Consider the following 17,917-nt stretch of genomic DNA (forward strand, 5'->3'; position numbering starts at 1 on the left):
TTGTTTTTTTAAAATTATTGGTTTTCACATTATAAACAAAGAAACACATAAAGCAAACAAACATAAATCATAGCTTTATTGAAAATTACACTTATTAACATTGTTAAGTGACTTCCTCGCTTCGCCTTGGTTGAATTTCACTGCATATCCTTTTAACAGTTTTCCAAATCATAGTTCTTATAAAATTTAACTTAAACATTAACATCCTTATATCTTCACATTATGAAATTAAACATATTAATTCATCACTTAACATAAATAAAATCCTAAGCCAATTAAGTATCTGCAAGCAATTTTCAGTTAATTTAACTTAACATATTTAACTAAGTAATCCTTAAATTGAATCCACTCTGTTGAATACGTTTGAGTTGCATCTATTTCCACACTGGAAAACACCTCCTTCCTCTCCTCCACCGCCCACCCCTTCCGCGTTTCTCCAAGTTTTGTCCTACGTGGAAAGTGAATGGGAAGAGGAGTGTGGAGGAGGGGAGGCGGGTGCGGAGGAGGAAACACCGCGCGCTCCTCCTGGTCAACTGGATTGGCGGGTGAGAAGCAGGAGGAGAGGGGGTTCTTTAAGCCTTTGATTGATTGGCAGCCCGGACGGCCAAGAGCTTTGCCGGCTCGCGCTCCCTTTCCCGCCCATTTTCCATTCAAGAGGCCTGCGAGGCCGCCGGCCCTCGCCCGCGCCAGAGAGCCAATGCCGGCTGCGTAGGGGCGGGCTCGGGAGCGATGGCTCAGCCAATGGGCGTGGCCGGATCGGCTGAGGGAGAGGCGGCCGGGCCGGATCGTCTGTGGGTTTCGTCCGATGGCGGCGCCCCTTCCTCCTTCCCGCTGAGGCGGCCGCGTATGGCCAAGAGCCGAGCGGGAGGAAGCGGCGGCGGTGACGACGGGGAGGCTGCCTCCGCCGCCCAGGCCGGCGGCATGGGCTCTGCGCCCCGCGGACCCCTGGCCGAGGCGGAGGACGACGACGACGACGCCGCTGCCGAAGACGAGGCGGCGTCGGCGGCAGCGGCCAGCGAGATGGACTCGCGGAGCTCCTTGGGCGGCGGCGGCGGCGGCAGCAGCTCCGACGGCGAGCGCCGCGTCGACAAGTTCGGCTTCCTCGTCGCCGACGGCGGAGACGGACCAGAGCAGGAGGCGCCGTGAGTGGCGGCGGCGGCGGCGGCGGGGGGGGGGGGGGAGTGCGCACTGGGCGCTCTTGCCATGGGCAGGGGCACTCTTGCCCCTTTCGGGAGTGGCTGCGTATGGGCTCGCCTCGAGTGGCCGGCCAGAATCAGGAGGCAAGTGGTGTCCCACCTCTTTGTAGTAGCCTCAAGTGCGGCAGAGGCGCTCTCGCCATGCGCAGGGGCACTGTTGCCATTCCCCGGAGATTGGCCGGTCTCTGCTATTGGCATAGGTTCCTTCGCCGCCGCCGCCGCCCCCAATAAAAGATTTGAGGGGGCCGCCCCCACCCCCAAAGTTGATGGACATTGCCTTACGAATGGTGTGCGCGTGCAAAGCGCCATGCGATCGATTATACGGGGTGGGGCTTACTTACCTCTCCCATTACAGTGGTACCTCGGGTTACAGACGCTTCAGGTTACAGACTCCGCTAACCCAGAAATAGTACCTCGGGTTAAGAATTTTGCTTCAGGATGAGAACAGAAATCACACGGAGGCAGCGGGAGGCCCCATTAGCTAAAGTGGTACCTCAGGTTAAAAACCGTTTCAGGTTAAGAACGGACCTCCAGAACGAATTAAGTTCTTAACCCGAGGTACCACTGTATTTTATTCAAGTTGGCATCCCATATTCTTGGGGAGGGTGGTAGGTGGAAGTTTCTGTGTCTCACACGCACACACTTAGCAGGGCACTCTTGCCATGGTCAGGAGGCACTCTCTGTGCCAAGAATGATGAGCTGTGGTAGGAAAACCCTGTGGAAGGGAAATTGCAAGTGGTAGCTATATGTTTGTGGTGTAGAGGCGCTCTGTCTGGGCAAGGGTACTCTTCCCTGTTTGGGAGCAGGCTTGTGCCACTCCTGGGGGTGGGTCGGGGTGGGTGAGGGTGAACAGCTGGTGACTAAGTTTCTGTAACACACACACACACCCCAATGGGCTGGAGTTGGCACCCAAGAGTTATAACCCCTGTTGCCTTTGGGGGAGAATGGCTTGTCTCCCTTCCCAGAGTGGTGAGGGCAAGTTTCTCTAAGCCCAGTGACGCTGAGGCATTTTTGCCATGGGCAGGAGAACTCTTGCCTTTCTGGGAATTTTGCTGGCAGGCTGGGTGAGGCTGGACAACCAGTGGCTGTAAATTTCTGTAATCCCCAGCAGCCAGGGCAAGGGGGCACTTCTTTCATGGGGTGGGGAGGGGTGCTGTTTGCATCCCAGAGGGATGAGCCCTGACGGGGAGCCCTGTGGAGGGAGAACAGTTGCGGGGAGCTATATGCATGTGTAACCCTGATGGCCAGGGGTGCTCTTTCCATGGGCAGGGATATTCTTGCTTTTCTGGGCCGTGTTGAAAGTTGTTTCTAGGCAGAAGAGAGGTGGGTAGGCAATTGCTTTGGTAGTAAAGCACAAAGAGCTTCCTATTTATGTAACCTCAGATGGGCTGGAGGAAGCTTTTCCCATGGGCAGAGGTTCTTTTGCTTTTGAGAGTTGGAGTCTAATTGTGTCTGAGGATGACCCTAGGCTGAAGAATATCGCTTTTGGCTATAGATGTCTGTTACCTTCAGAGAGGTACCAGGCTCCAGCCTGCCTAGATTGGGGTGTGTCCCACACCTGGCTTGGAGGGATGTGTGATTAAAGGGATTATGAGGACCTCTTGTTACGTACTTTAAACTCCACTGTGGTCCAGAATAAAATAGGGCCAAGGCTACTTGGTTGAAGCCTCCGATCCAGCTCCTCCCTGGGATGTCCCAGGATATGGTTGAGTAGAAGGCACTTTTCATGAGCTTGGGTTTTCACACTTTTTATTCACCCTCTCTCTGTTTAGCGCTCTTGAGTCCGGAAACTGGTTTAGGGACTGAGTACTAAGGCATGGAATGGGGAGGATGTGTAGATTTTGGATTGCCAGATTTAGGGGAGGCCTCCCCTGTTCTTCCCAGTGAGGGGTGGAGGAAAAATGGTTATTGTCTCAGTGCAACAGTAGTGAGAAGCTGTTGCTGCTGAACCTCCCCTCTTAACAGTACCAGAGCCCTTCTGAGATATTGAAACAACTGAGGGGTGAAGGCTTTAGGCAGCAAACCCAGTCTAGGGGCATCTGGGCCACAAGTGCCTGAGGGTGACCAGAGTGAAACCAACCCCCTTGTTTCTGATTCTGGATGACACGGGAATTGCAGTGCAGGGAGTATTCTTGTTTTGAAGTCAAGAGGTGCTTTATCTGAGGGTAGCAGAGTAAGGCAGGCTTTAGGAATGCAGATGTTGTGGCTTGGGGAATGGATCTTGATTGCCAAATCCCCCTTCTCTGGGATATCTTCATCCCAGTCTCCACTGGGTGGGTGGTGGCAGTAGGCTAGGGGTTGCTATATGGGCCCTCTTAAAATCAGCCTCTTTCCCCAAGTCTTCATGCACTGTTTTGGAGGGGGTGCCCTCCATCGTAGGATGTTTTGACTTCTTATGTAAGCTCCTTAAGTTGCAGTCTGTGTCCCTTTACTCTATCTGAGCCAGCCTGGAACTGGGCTTCCCCAAAGCAATTTTCCAGCTCAGGGGCTGGTTTGCTGTAAAGCATAGATGATCATGTCCAAAGACATACTACTGAGTTATGAGTCTCACTAGGCAGTTGTCTTGGATAATTACCCTTCTCTCAGTTGACCGTGAGGCAGGTTAATGATTGTAAAGCATTTTTTCTGCTGCACCACAGAAGCAGCAACTGTTTTGTTTTGCTTTGTATGGCTTTGACTCTGTGGCCTGCTTCCTCCCCATTCTGAAAGAAGACAATTGATCCAGGAGGAAACATTCCCTTCAGCATGATTTTTTTTGGAACTGAGGAGCATGATATCCTCTGAACTGAAGTAAAGGTGGGGGGAAGAAGCCACATAACCCGTGACACTCTGGGGTGGGCGAGCCTGGAGAATGATTAATGCACACCTTGCAAATGAGACGTGTATTGCATTCCAACATCTCTTGTGTGAGAGTAGGTATACCTGTTTTGGTGAGAGCAGGGTCACTGTGGAAAGGTGGTAAGCTGGCTAGCATCCAACACCTGGCCCATCCCAGCCAGTTGGCACTGTTCACTTACCCACGTGACGCTGTAAAAAGCATGTCTCGATAGCGATATTTCCCATAGGGCAGCCTTCCTTTCATAGCCACCCAGCAATTAAAATATAACCCAGCCTTACAAATAAACCCGCGGATAATTTATTATATTTCTATAAGGCATTTATATACTTTCTGTCAAATGGATCCTGCAAAGCAGTTTACAATAATGTTTGTACAATGAAACAAGACAATAAAAATTTTGTATACATGCAAATGGGGGGGGGGAGTTTTGAAGCAGCTGTTTTTCAGCTTCTTTTCCTGCTCCCCTCAGGACAAAGGGGTGTTTCAAAGGCCCCTGTGGTGAGGGAAGGAGGAGCCATGGCAGTTTAGATCAGGTGTGGGGAACTTTCAACCTCCAGATGTTGCTGAAATTCAGCTCCCATCAGCCCTAGAGAGCACTGCCAGTGTTTAGGGATGGTGGGAGTTGCCATCTGGAGGGCCAAAGCTTCCTCACACCTGGTTTAGTTTACCAGCCTGCTTGCCAATGTATATGGATATATAGTCATTTGTGGCACATTAAAAACTTGAATGCATGCTGAAGTGGAGATGCTGTCTTTTCCGCTTCCCAAATGATTCCCTGTTGGGTCATGTGGAGAGGTGATTGGTTTTTTGTTTTGTTTTTCCTACAGGTGACCAAGTGAGTAGCCTGCCATGTCTAACCTTTGTGAGTTATAGGGACAAGATGCCTTGCTGTGAAGGGGGAAAGAGTACTGTTGAGCCTCGTCCCCCTCTTCCTAGGATAGGAGCATTGGGTCCTTTAACTGCAGAACCTAAACTACTGAGCTTCATTCAGTGAGCTGTGACTCACAAGTGGTTTGCAAATGGACCTTGGGTGGGGTGTATCAGTGGTGCTGCCACTGTCTCATTTCCCAACTTATAATACCATATTTTTTGCTCTATAAGACTCACTTTTTCCCTCCTAAAAAGTAAGGGGAAATGTGTGTGCGTCTTATGGACCGAATGCAGGCTGCGCAGCTATCCCAGAAGTCAGAACAGCAAGAGGGATTGCTGTGCGGCGATCCCTCTTGTTGTTCTGGCTTTTGAGATTCAGAATATTTTTTTCTTGTTTTCCTCCTCCAAAAACTAGGTGCGTCTTATGGTCTGGTGTGTCTTGTGGAGCGAAAAATACGGTAGCTGTTTTTTCAGGGTAAAAGCAGGTGTTAGATGCAGAAATAGCCACACTCCACTATGGAGTGAAGCTGCTTTTGGCCACTTTTGTACACCAGCAAGCAATATGATGGTTCAGACCACCTGAGGGGGGGAAGGAGAAAAGAATAAAGATATGAAATAGAAGCACCTCCTACGACATAACGGGTCAGTGTGACCAGCTGTTAACCGGAAGGTTGGTGGTGGAAGCTCACCCAGGGACAGCTGTGGGCTCTGTGTTGAAGCCTGAGATTGAAGGTGGATCCTGGTTGGCTGTAAAGGAGTTCCGCAGAATTGATTTGTTTTTGTTTTTTTCAAATGGGCTTGTCAATTTCACTTTTGCTGTCAGAAATGAGGAAGTGAAAATGACACATCCTGTTCACTACCCTGGAACAATGGGAGTGGGTGGCCTTCAAACAGTATGCCAGTAGGCGGATTAAAAATCGCAAGAGGTTCACAGAATGGGTGAGGCACTCCCTGACTGGGGGGTAGGGAGAGAGAGAGGAGGGCAGTGAAAACACCCTGTTTTTTTTGTTAAAAAACACACAAATTAGGATTCGAACTTGTAAACTGGGGCTATACTGCGAGGGAGCACTGAGCCCCTACACAATATATCCAAAATCTACTGACAGTGTAGGCGTTGGACATGGGATGGCAGAGGAATTTGTGTTGCTCAACTTGTATCTCTCTGATTTCCCTTTCCGCTCATGCCTGCAGCATTGGCCTGTACCAGGGGTCAGCAAACTTTTTCAGCAGAGGGCTGGTCCACTGTCCCTCAGACCTTGGGGGGGCTGAACTATATATATTTTTGGGCAGGGGATGAACAAATTCCTATGCCCCACAAATAACCCAGAGATGCATTTTAAATAAAAGCACACATTCTACTCATGTGAAAACACACTGCTTCCCAGACTGTCCGTGGGCCAGATTTAGAAGGCGATTTGGCGAGATCCGGCCCACGGGCCTTTGTTTTCCTACCCATGGCCTATACTGTACAGTATTAGATATTGCCAGTTATTAAAAGGTGCCTGCACTGTCTGTGGTTTTCCTTCTTCTGGTAGGAATCTCAATGAATGTGGTAGCTGGAGAGAAACTGTTATTTTCCTAGCAATTAAAAATAAAATTGTGGCACTGCCTTCATTGAGGAAATACATCTTGGATACTTGCTTTTGGTGTGAATATACCTAGCTCTGAAATATTGTCCAGCACTTTGACTGCCTTGTATTGAAAGGAGCAGGGGCACAACTGGACAGCCTGATCATCCTATCACAGCAGACCTGTTAGCTCTTACTGTGGCCCCGAATGGACTGAGGTATCTAAGAACATGCTACCTCCTGTTGGGGGTTCCAAGATAAGCCATTGTTTACCAGGGCCAGTTGACTTAATTCAGTTGCTTCTAGTATTGAGAGGAGATCTGGTGTGTTTAGGAAGAAAATAGTTCGCTGAATCAAAGAGGCGTAGGGATTGGAGTGTGGGTTTCTCCGGTTGAGTTCATGGAGACTAGGAGTCAATATCTGCCACCCACACATAGCAAACAGTTGATGTTCAGGGCTGTTGGAGGATATGCAGACTGAGTGAATGTTGCTTTTTATGAGAGCCTTTGCCAGACTGCGAGAGCTCCTTAACATGCAGGAGGAGTGTCTGGAATATGTAGCAGAGGAGATAAGTGAGAGTGAAGGAGAGAGCAAGCAGCCACTACTGCAGTATGCTGGTGCCAGAGGTACTCCCTCTTGTTGCTTCGTTGTGTATATGAGATCAGGAATCTCATTCGCTGGGAGGCTACGGCTGTTGCACAAAACACCAAGAAAAGGTTGCAACAATGAAAGGAGATTTGGGAAATTAGTCCCGGTTACCTTGGCTGCTCTGAGTGTGGTAGTGACTCCCAAATTGGGTGCTGTGTCCCCCACTACCTCTTTGAGCTCAGAGGCCCCATGAGGGATTGATCCTGTCTCCTGCTCATATGAACTGTGACATCAACTTGAGGGCGGGCCTTAGGATGTATTGGGATTCCACAGTGCAGTCTGCTGCACTACTGTGGATGGGCACAGCATTACCCTAGAAGCATCTTCATTAGCCAGGGAACATGGTGCCATCCCTGATTGACCGATCCAAAGGGTATGATCAGAGGTTTGGAGGCAATATTAACTGGGCTATTTTGCAGTCTTAAGAAGAGTTCCAGGTCAAAGTGATCAGGAAAACCTATGTGCATCTCATAAGTATACTTGAAAGATGACAATTGGAACAGGCATCCCCAAACTCGGCCCTCCAGCTGTTTTGGGACTACAATTCCCATCATCCCTGACCACTGGTCCTGTTAGCTAGGGGTGGTGGGAGTTGTAGTCCCAAAAGAGCTGGAGGGCCGAGTTTGGGGATGCCTGATCTGGAACATAAGAGTCCGCCTTCTACTTCTCCCCACTGGAAATGGAATGAATGAGAAGAGGGGGTTTTCCTCCCTGGCTGGAGCCTTGACAAAAATTGCTCCTCTTAAGGAACTGGCAACAAGAAAAAATTAGGTAGCAATTTAAGGGAAATACCCCAGGAAGCAGCCTTATACTGAGTGAGGGCATTGGTCCATCTAGCTTAGCATTGCCTTCATTGACAGGCAGCAGCTCTCCAGGACTTCAAGTGGGTTTCTCTCCCAACCCCGCCTGGAGATGCCAAGGATTGAACTTGGGACCCCTGCATGCAACGTGTTCTATCTCTGAGCTACAGGAAATATTAAAAGAGGGCAACAAACATTTGAGTCAAGGCAACTGTATGCAAAATGCATCTCTTAGGAGCCTTCATCATGATCATTTTTGCTTGGAGTTTCTGTTCTAAACAAAACAATGCAATAATAATCTGAGACGCAGAATAAGTTTTTACTGTCCTACCTTATCCGGTAGCCATGGATAGATTTAAAGCTCCATTCAAAAGAAACAAAATCATAGAATCCCTGAGCTGGAAGGGACCCAAGGGTCATCTAGTCCAACCCCCTGCAATGCAGGAATCACAGCTAAAGCATCCATAGCAAATGGCCATCCAGCCTCTGCTTTAAAAGAGCATAAGGGTATAAGGTTTCTTCCATCTTAACCTACCTTCCATTAAACTTTTCAGAAGCTCTCAAATGGCCCAGAGTCTGTCTCTGCAGCTGTGAGGTCTAAAGAAACCAACTTACTCTCTCACGGCTCTGTGGCAGTTATCAGAGTTTGATTAGAGGCTTGTAGCCTCCCCCCTTCTGTTTGTGGTGCTTTTAGATCTCTTCACATTCCTAGGTTGCTGGCACGAAGGTTGCAAGTGAAACCACTGACTTGGAACAAACAGTTACTGAGACTTCTGCTATCTCAGGCTTGCAGATAAATCCACAAACCTAACCTATTACTTATTTTGGGCTTACGAGCATTTAATAGCCTATCCTTTAGCCCACACATAATGCTGTAGTGTTGCTTGTTACCTGACAACAGCCTGAAAGGAAACTGAATGATCCAACAACAGTCTCTCTCTTCCTGTTTATCAGACTTCCCTTACCTGGTGGCCAGGAAGGCAATTATTCCACACTGCAGGTGAGCAGCAAGTGGCTGTTGTGAAAGCAACACTCTCATCTTATTCTCATTGCCTAATCCTTGTTTCATGAACTGCCCTGTAGCTGCAGGCACTTTGCATATGCCACGGGGCATGCTAAAGGAGTGCTTCATTCCATAGCTCAAGTCAAGAACCTACAAAGTTGCCATGCTGACTCAGGCCATCGCCCTGTATTGACCACAGTGGGGCTGTGGAACATTTTTCATCCTGAAGATTGCATTCCCTCATGGGCAACCTTTCAGGGGCCACTGCCAGGTGTGGGCAGGGCAAAGGGGTAAAAAAATAGATGGGATCAGAGGCAAAAGTGGCTGGAGCAACACATGGCTCTTTCCTTTGTACATTACTCTGTTTTCCAGACAAGCAAACATCAAAGGGTTCTATACACACCCCTCTCCCCATACAGGTAGGAGAGAGCATTGATCACAGTTTAAGGACGCATTGAGAGGTGAAGCCTGGGAAGGAGGCACGACTAGGGCGAGGCCTGAGGCCTGGATTGAGAAACCGTGCTGCATAATTTATATGCACACACACGGAATACACATCCTGTTAATACAAAACAAATTCCTTCCAGTAGCACCTTAAAGACCAACTAAGTCAGTTCTTGGTATGAGCTTTCGTGTGCATGCACACGAAAGCTCATACCAAGAACTGACTTAGTTGGTCTTTAAGGTGCTACTGGAAGGAATTTGTTTTGTTTTGACTATGGCAGACCAACACGGCTACCTATCTGTAACATCCTGTTAATGTGCGAGAAGCAGTTGGTGCCTTTTCCAGATTACTCTGATTTTGCTGCAGTTTTAAATATTATTTTGGTCCATTTCCAGGAATGGGGCTAGAGAACAGAAAAACAAAAGATTAGAGGGAGAACAGATGCAGCTGTGGTAGGAGGCAAATACATCCTGCTTGGATGGGTGCCTGGGGGCAAACGGTGGAAGACCTGGAAGACCTCCGCAGCTGGGAGGTTGACCAGCAGACTGCATTAAGCACTTTGAGTGGCACATTGAAAGTATGCTTAATGTAGCCTTCTCCATTCAGGTGTCTTTCCAGACCCCCTTCTTACAAAAATTGAGAGGTTTTGCTTTGTTTTTCTACTTTTGTTTGTGATTTGGGAGTTGCCTGTTTGGGGCTGTGCATCTGCTTTTGTCTTTAGGTTGATGCAGGAGGCAAAGTACAAGACACTTTCAACTTGCATAAGGGTTATGTTCCGGGGACGTGGGCATAGCTAAGATTTATTTTAGGGGGGCAGGCTTTATATTCGGGGTCAAAACAGAGTTATCTGCAACACAGTTGGTCAGTTAGCTGCAGGCAGTAATGCTTCAGAACACCAGTTGCTGGAAACCACAGGAGGGGAGAGTGCTCTTGTTCTCAGGTCCTGCTTGTGTGTTTCCCAGAAAAGGCATCTGGTTGGCCATTGTGAGCAAAGGATTCTGGACTGGATGGACCACTGGCCTGATCCAGCAGGCTCTTCTTATGTTCAAGGGAGGAGGGAAGGAAAGGGGGGTGGCAGAGAGAAAAAGGTAAGGTATTTCACCCCAGACGTCAGACCTTTCCCCATTGATTACCAGCAAGTGGCCCCCACTTGATTACCTTTGAAAGGAGTATAGCCTTCAATGGAAAGAAAGTTCCCTGCCCTTTCAGTAAATGAGATGAACTTAAGCAAAATCTTTGCAAAAGGCATTCAGCTTTGAGAGATCACCGTGCACAATAAATGAATAGTAGTAACTGGACAGGGCAGGTCTCCTTGTGGGGAGATGTCATGTAATATTATGTTTGCATACAGACATACTGGGTGGGGCATGCCTGCAAATTGGGTGTGGGACAGCTCTTAAATATCCTCATTTTTTTTTTTTTTAAAAAAGAACAGCATCTGTTCCCCCAAAAGCAGATGTCCGGAGCCCTCGTCCCTCCTACCACCTTGTCTGTGTTATCCCTCCACAATCAAGAGGCAGAATGCCTCTGAATGCCAGTTGCCAGGAATCCTGGTGGTGAGAGATGTGTTGCACTCAGTTCCAGCTTGACAAGCTTCGATTGGGGCATCTGATTGGCCAGAACAGGATGCTGGATTAGATGGGCCACTGGCCTGACCAGTGGCCAGGCTCTTCTTTTCCAGCTGAGCCAAATACATGTAGAAAACCTTCTTTAACTAGAAGCTATTTTTTAAAGCATAGGTTAAAGCCCATCAAGTCATCATCTTGCTGCAACTGGACATTATAGCCCAAAAACTGGCCGCACCTACGAAAGGTTGACTCAGAATTGTTGAGACAACACGCTCCTGAACTTGGAGGAGAAGCAGAACTTCCTTCATGCTAAGTTGCAATGACCCATTTTTTTACCTCAATGGTTGTTTGCAAATGGTGAAGGTCTAATATGCCTTTAGAATTGGGTAAACCATTTCCTTCACCCTAAGGGCAGAGTGAGATGTCAGATTCTGGGCATCTGTCATTTAAATTATAATGTGGGGAGCTGTCCTCCCCATATGTTTTGACAATACTTGTACAGCTTGCCTGTAAATAACATGTCTTTTTAAAATTGGATTTATTAGCAGCTCATCCTCATCTGTTCTGTGCTGACAAATAGCATCAGAAGCAAGAACTAGCCTAATGAATCTGGTGGTTTGCTCTTTTTTTAAAAAAGAAAGAAAAAAGAAGGGTGACCGGGGTGTGTGAATTGTGGGTTTAAAACTAGGTCAAAGCAGGGCCTCTGCTCCACATTAAAATCCCATCTAGTTCCTAAAGTAATGCTGCACTAGGCAGAGTGGTGGGATTGGGATGCTGTTGCAAAAGTGATTAGCCTAGGGGTGGCCTGCACCTAAGATGTGCCACATTCTAACTGAGCTGTTTATCGCAATGAAGCAAGCGGTGCCACTGGTTTGTTTTCAGACAAAGAAGCGGAACAAATCTAGTGTGTAAATCAAGCTAGAAAATACTTCAATAAAGCCAGTACATGATTGATGGGGAAGCAGCAGCTTTTATTATCTCACTTCCCAATATTTGGCCATTAAAAAGCTGTGTGTGGGTATTAAGGCAGATATGGAAAACCTTTGGCCCTCCACACATTGCTGAACTGCAGTGCCTATCATCCCTGGCCATTGGCCACTTTTGCTGGGGCTGATGGGAGTTGTAGTTCAGGAACATATGGGGCAAAGGGGGGGCAGAGGCTCCTCACACCTAGGTTAAGGGGAGCAGAGGAAAGCAGGAACCTGAGGAAGTGAAATGGGAAATGGGTTGTTGAGAGCAAGGGATCAGAATGAAGGAAGGGGTAAAGCCTTATGAGTCCAGGGTATAGGAAACCCAGGGCTTAACTTGAGAATAGAAGCTAGTGACTAAAGGGGTTGGCAAGGGACGTTGTGTAGTTTACAGTCCATTTTAAGCATGGTGGCAGGCCTTCCAGAGTAAAAAGCTTGAAGGCTTTTTCTCATGTTCTGAGATGGGTATGGTTAAGAGCAGTCGGCTAGCTGGAGGTGGTTTATTATGCTGGTGGTTGAAGTGTTCCAAACTTCATTGTATTGTTGGCCTGTGGTTGGAACAACCGGCTGGGGATTTACTCAGAGGCCTGCAGCCAAGGTCTTATATCCTTTGACTCTTCACCTCTTAAGCTGACTTATGTGGCCTCCTAGTTTTCCAAATCTGACTCCTTCCTCTGTTTTTCTTCCCTCTGCCCTCATTCTGACCATTTCCTCTCGGACCTTCTTTTTTGATATTCTTGCTGCTTACATCTCCTTTCCTAGGCCCATCCATGTGCCCTGGTTCTCTAGGGTAAGAGCAGCTCAGCAAGACCTCTTAAGAGTCAGAGCAGCTGAGCCAGTGGCAGCCAGAGACTTCAGGGCAGCCCTGCCGATCACTGCCAGGAGCTTTGCCACTGGACATTACATGCTTTGTGTAATTTGAATATGACTCACAAGTTGTGCTTCTTAAAGTTTGACTTACTTTGGTGCACAATGTTGTGTTTAAAGCACAAAGTACACCCCACCTTTTGGTATACCTGCCTATTCAGTTTAACTAACAAGCTTCTTCACGCATATGTTACAGGTACATACAGTGGAACCTCAGGTTATGTTACCCTCTGGTAACGTAAACTTTGGGTTGCGAAAGCGGCAAACCAGGAAGTGTTTCACCGCTCATGCATGCGCAGAAACAGTCTACTGCCGCATGCGCAGAAGCGGTCTCTCCGGTTGATAAAATTTTGGGATACAGCCAGACTTCCGGAATGGATCCCGTTCGCAACCGGAGGTACCACTGTATAAAAGATGCTAGGGAGATTTGAATAAGCTCTACTGAAGTGGTTGGGCAAATTTTGCCTTTGTTCACCAGCGTTCAATGGCACTGTGGAAATTGGGCTGGCCTGATTGATCTGGTAGAGCTTCTGCTTGGCATGCAGAGGGTCCCAGGTGCAATCCTCAGCATCTCCAGGTAGGGTTGGGAGGATTCCCTGCCTGAAATTTGGGAGAGCCACTGCCAGTCAGTGTAGGCAACACTGAACTAGATGGTCTGACGCTGTATTTGGCAGCTTCCTATCTAGTGAAGCATGGGCCTGAGCATGTAGATTCAGCTGGGCCTTTACAGTTAGGAAAGACACATGGCTTAGATGTCTCATCTGCTCCACCACCAGTAACAGAAGTTTAGTAGGCACCAGCTACATGAAGTGGACTAGAAGAAGGCCCAGTGCTTTTACAATTTGCAGGGAATGAATCTCTGGCAGCTATTCCAGACTCCAGGATCTTGCTGTTCTCTTTCCGTCAAGCCATGCCAGATTCTTGTCTGCTGCAAAACTGGTTTTTCCATTCAAGCTCAGGATTTTTGCGCATTGATGTGCACTTGGCTTAAGCATTGTCAGATAAGCAGCTTTATCTGGCTCCCTTCAGAATCTCCTTCCTACAGGAGGAACGGGAAAATCTCTCGCTTTTGTGAAAAGAGTGGGTGGGTGTCACTTTGGAGCTGCGGATGAGCCTGCTGTTAAAGCTCGCCTGTGAATTTTGGAGGAGTTCATACTTGGCAATTCTTGTGCAAAAGAGCAAGGCTGACTACCTGTACATTGCCTCCCATCCTTCTTGAGACAATTGTCATTGACTGTAAAATGGCAGCTCGTATACAAGCAGGGACTGAGGTGCAGAGAGAGTGGGGAGTTTTGAAGCACTGACTTGGCATTCCCAATTCATGCATGGCCAGTGCATATTCAGAACTACTTTGGAGAGCCAGTGTGTTGTTGAGACTAGAAGGTTGAGTTTGGACTAGAGAGGGCCAGGTTCAAATTCTGTCACCAGCCCTCAAGTTTGGTGGGTGGGTGTGCTCTCTCAGCCTCACCTACCTCACAGGGTGGCTGTAGGATTAAAAAGGAGCAAGCCCAGAAAAGGAGGCTGGGAGAATACTTTAACTAAAAATGCTTCTCCCAGTAGAGCCAGATGAGGACCTTAATTTCCCACCCTCCCAAAGAAAAGATTTGAAATGCTTCTTATGCCCAGGTCTCTTGCTGTCTTCTCTGCTCTGTAAGTAGAGAGGAAGCAAGGAGCCCTGAATAGTGTTAAGGTGGTGGGTGGTGAGAGAGTGCAAATTCATCCTGATCTGTCCACTAGAGGAAATCCAGCAAGCAGATTGAGATGTAATGTTTGGAGAGGATCACACCCTCTATACTAAGAGGGGTGTGTGTGTTGACCCTATGGCCCTCCAGATGTCATAGGACTCCATATATCTCTTTACAGAAGACTGAAACATCACTAGCAGAATTCTTGGAATCTCAAATTATGCAATAATACTCCATGTGTTGGTACATCTCCTTGAAGAAAATTGTAATTACCATATTTTTCAAGGCTTCTATTAAGTAAGGATTGGTGGAATTACAGAACTGTTTGAGCTGATCTCATCTCTCTCTTTTTCCCTTTCTGCCCCTTTTCTCTTTTGTGTTGTGTCTCTTAGACCGTAATATTGTCTCTTAGACCGCTAACTGTTGGTGGGATTGATATTTGTAAGCTGCTCTGGGAGTCCCCTTTCTCCCTCCCCAGCCCCAGTTAAGAGCAGAGTCAGGATCCTTCACTCAGTCCAATGTCTAAATAAAATACTGCTGCAGCTGTGTGTGGGTGTTCCCAGAATGGTTATAGAATTAATGTGTATTTTTGTTAATAAGCAGTTTTGAGCACACGGAGAGGTTGAGTTTTAAACCACATCCAATAAATAGATCTTGTGGCTACTGCTCTTCCTTGGAGCAGTTCCTCTGACTTTTGCCAAAGTCAGAGCCTGAGCATCTTTCTAGAAGTGCTTTGTAGAGATTCTCATATTTGGGCCTGTTTTTGATGGCAGTCAATTCTTTAAGTAGGTGGAAGCTGGGTGTAACTAGGGATGGATGAATTTGTCAATTTCACTTTCTCATTTCCCCATCCCTATAGGTTCTGTTCTCTACATTTCTCCATCAGTTTCTGATTTTTTAAAATACAGTCGTACCTCAGTTCTCGAACAGAATGCATTCCAAGAGTCCATTTGACTCCTGGAATCATTTGAGAACCAAAACGTGGCTTCCAATTGGCCGCAGGAGCATCCTGTAGCCAATCAGAAGCCGTGCCAGATGTTCGGCTTCCGAAAATCAGAACACTCACTTCTGGGAGCCAAGATGTTCGGCTTCCAAGGTACGACTGTATAAAAAGTTCTCACAAAAATTCATCAGCCCTTTACTGTGTACAATCTCCTGATAATGCTTTTTTTTTTTTTTTTTTGTTAGCAGTTTTGCCTTATATTAAATGTCTTTTGCCAGGTTTTCTACTAATATGTGCATTTTATGTATGCTTTCCCCTAATATTTGTACTTTTGTATATATTTTTTGGTTTGAGAATGCATTGCAAAATTTGGAGAAATGTGAGTTTTGAAGGGTGGCTGCTTTAAAGTTTGCATATTGTTTCAGCAAGTGTGAGTTAGGAGGGTTCACTTTCAGATTCATACCAACCCAAATTTCTCACCCAATATGTAGGTGTAATGTTGGCTTTTCCATCAGCAGCCAGGAGTTGAAGAGCAAACAGGGAATTCTGAGTTGAGAGAAACCCAGCAGGTCTAACAGAAACTGAAGCAGCTTTCCATTGGGGAATAAAATGGGCAAGTCTTGGATGAAAGCTGCCTTGCTTATCACTCTAGCTTCTGTTTTTATTAGACATGCTGGATTTCCAGGAATTTCATAGACTTGCTGGCTTTGGAAACCCCTAATCTGCTGATGGGGTGGGGGGAAGCCTCTGAATCATGGACTCTCGATTTAGTAAGGCCACACGCTTCTGTGCAAAGAGCCAGTTAGATCTCTGTGGAATGTGCTGTCCTGGCTGCCCCCAGTTTTAATTTCAGTCTGGTTTGGCAGCATTGCTTGTTTCTAGAGTTATGTCTCCTTTTTCGGCAACACCCGGAAAAATTGAGTTGTGCTGGTTCTGTTAGCTGTGCCTCGAGCCACCCTCCTGCACTAAGACTGCATCTGTCAGTGCAACTTTGCTTAGCTTCCTGCTCCTAGAACCTCTCCCACATTCATAGATTATTATTGTCTGTTACTCCTTCTCCCTAGCCTGAAACCGGTAATCTAGCCTGGAATAGGGCCAATGCAGCTAGGCAGTGTGTCGCCAAACTGTTTATAAACTGGTGCAGATTGTATTATTAAATCAACCTGTGCAGGCTTCAAGTTCTCAGGAAGGTCAAGCAAGCACAGTTGATTTATCTGACACAAGAAGTCAGATTTGGATTATCAGCTTTGGTGACTCTGTGGACCTGGTGCAAGCATAGCAGTTTGAATGTAGGTTTTGTGCCCAGGCTTCAGAAGAAGGAACCCTGGTTGATGTTAACTGTGGTTAGGGTTGCTGCTGATGTACCCCTTAACCATGGTTGGGATGAGTGAATTTGCTCTCTGGAGGGGATTCAACTGTCTCCCCATGATCCCTTACGAGTGAGTCAGTGGTATTTCTTGACTTGCCCATATGGGGTGTGTATGGATGAATGGATGGAAGAGAGATTTATGGCCACAGCAGATGGTCTGTATCCATTTTGGATTAGAAGGATGGGGCTATCTAGGTCAGGAGGTATAAGAAAAACATGGCTGTTTTCTCTAGATTAAGTTTATCATTATTATTAATTACTTATTGGACTTACTAGGCACTTTTTATGCCATACAATACAATATAAAGAAGCATTAAAACCAATGTAAAGCCAAAACAAAAGCTGAAAACATTGATATACATAAAAAGCAGTCTAACAAATCCCTCCCGCTAACAGAAACCATGATGTCTACCACCCTCCAAATTAAAGGCCAAAAGCCTAGCACCTAAAAGTAGCCTGTGTTGGTGCCAGGCCTGCTTCCCTGGGGAGAACATTCTACAAGCAGAGAGCTACCACTGAAAAATGCCTTCTTGTGCTGTCACCATCTGGACGACCTGAGATGATGAACACAGAGTTAGAGCGGGCACGCTAGAGATGGCAGGTGTGGATGGCCCTTTGCCTCCTGGTATTCCCCATGTGACAGCTGTTGGGGTAGATTAATGGGTTAACAGCCAAATTTGTGGTGAAAGGGGATAAGTGCTCGTTCTTGCCATCCAAGGTAAACTGTGCCAGGGTGTGTCCTTTCCAGTCATAGTAACACAATGATTCTGCTGACTTTGTCGGTAATCCTTAACAGCCCCTTTAAGGTAGGGGCAGTGGTGAGTGTGTGCAATTGAGGCTGAGACAAAAACAACTTGCCTTAGGCCAGTCTGTAACAGGTAGTCATGCAGCTAAACTATTAAATACAGAGCCTAATTACCTTACCCCACCACCCCCCTCCCTCTTTTGTTGGTAATATGTATTACTTCACTTACGCCAAAATGTGGTGAGCCAGTCCTGCTCCATTAGGGGCCCCCCATCTGCTGACTGTGGTGCTGGAACCACTGGACAGAGGCACTTACCTGTTTAATGTTTATTCAGTTTATTAGTTGCTTGCGCGTGAGAGTCTCAGAGCGACTTAAAACATTTTAGGAGTGTAAAGCTTGACA

The 17,917-nt window shown here is 47.1% G+C and overlaps 1 protein-coding gene across 1 annotated transcript in view; it reads left to right on the forward strand.

Annotated features, from left to right (window-relative positions):
- Positions 1-714: 714 nt before the first annotated feature.
- The window catches only part of TBC1D10A (TBC1 domain family member 10A), a 37,045-nt gene continuing 19,842 nt past the window's right edge, over positions 715-17,917 (forward strand). The window contains exon 1 of the mRNA XM_081841934.1: positions 715-1,142. Within this exon, the coding sequence (XP_081698060.1) occupies positions 730-1,142 (413 nt within the window). The 5' untranslated portion in view covers positions 715-729. The remainder of the gene's footprint in view (positions 1,143-17,917) is intronic.

The sequence above is a fragment of the Podarcis erhardii genome (assembly GCF_964252035.2).
Source record: "Podarcis erhardii genome assembly, chromosome: 15".
Classification (NCBI taxonomy): Eukaryota; Metazoa; Chordata; class Lepidosauria; order Squamata; family Lacertidae; genus Podarcis; species Podarcis erhardii.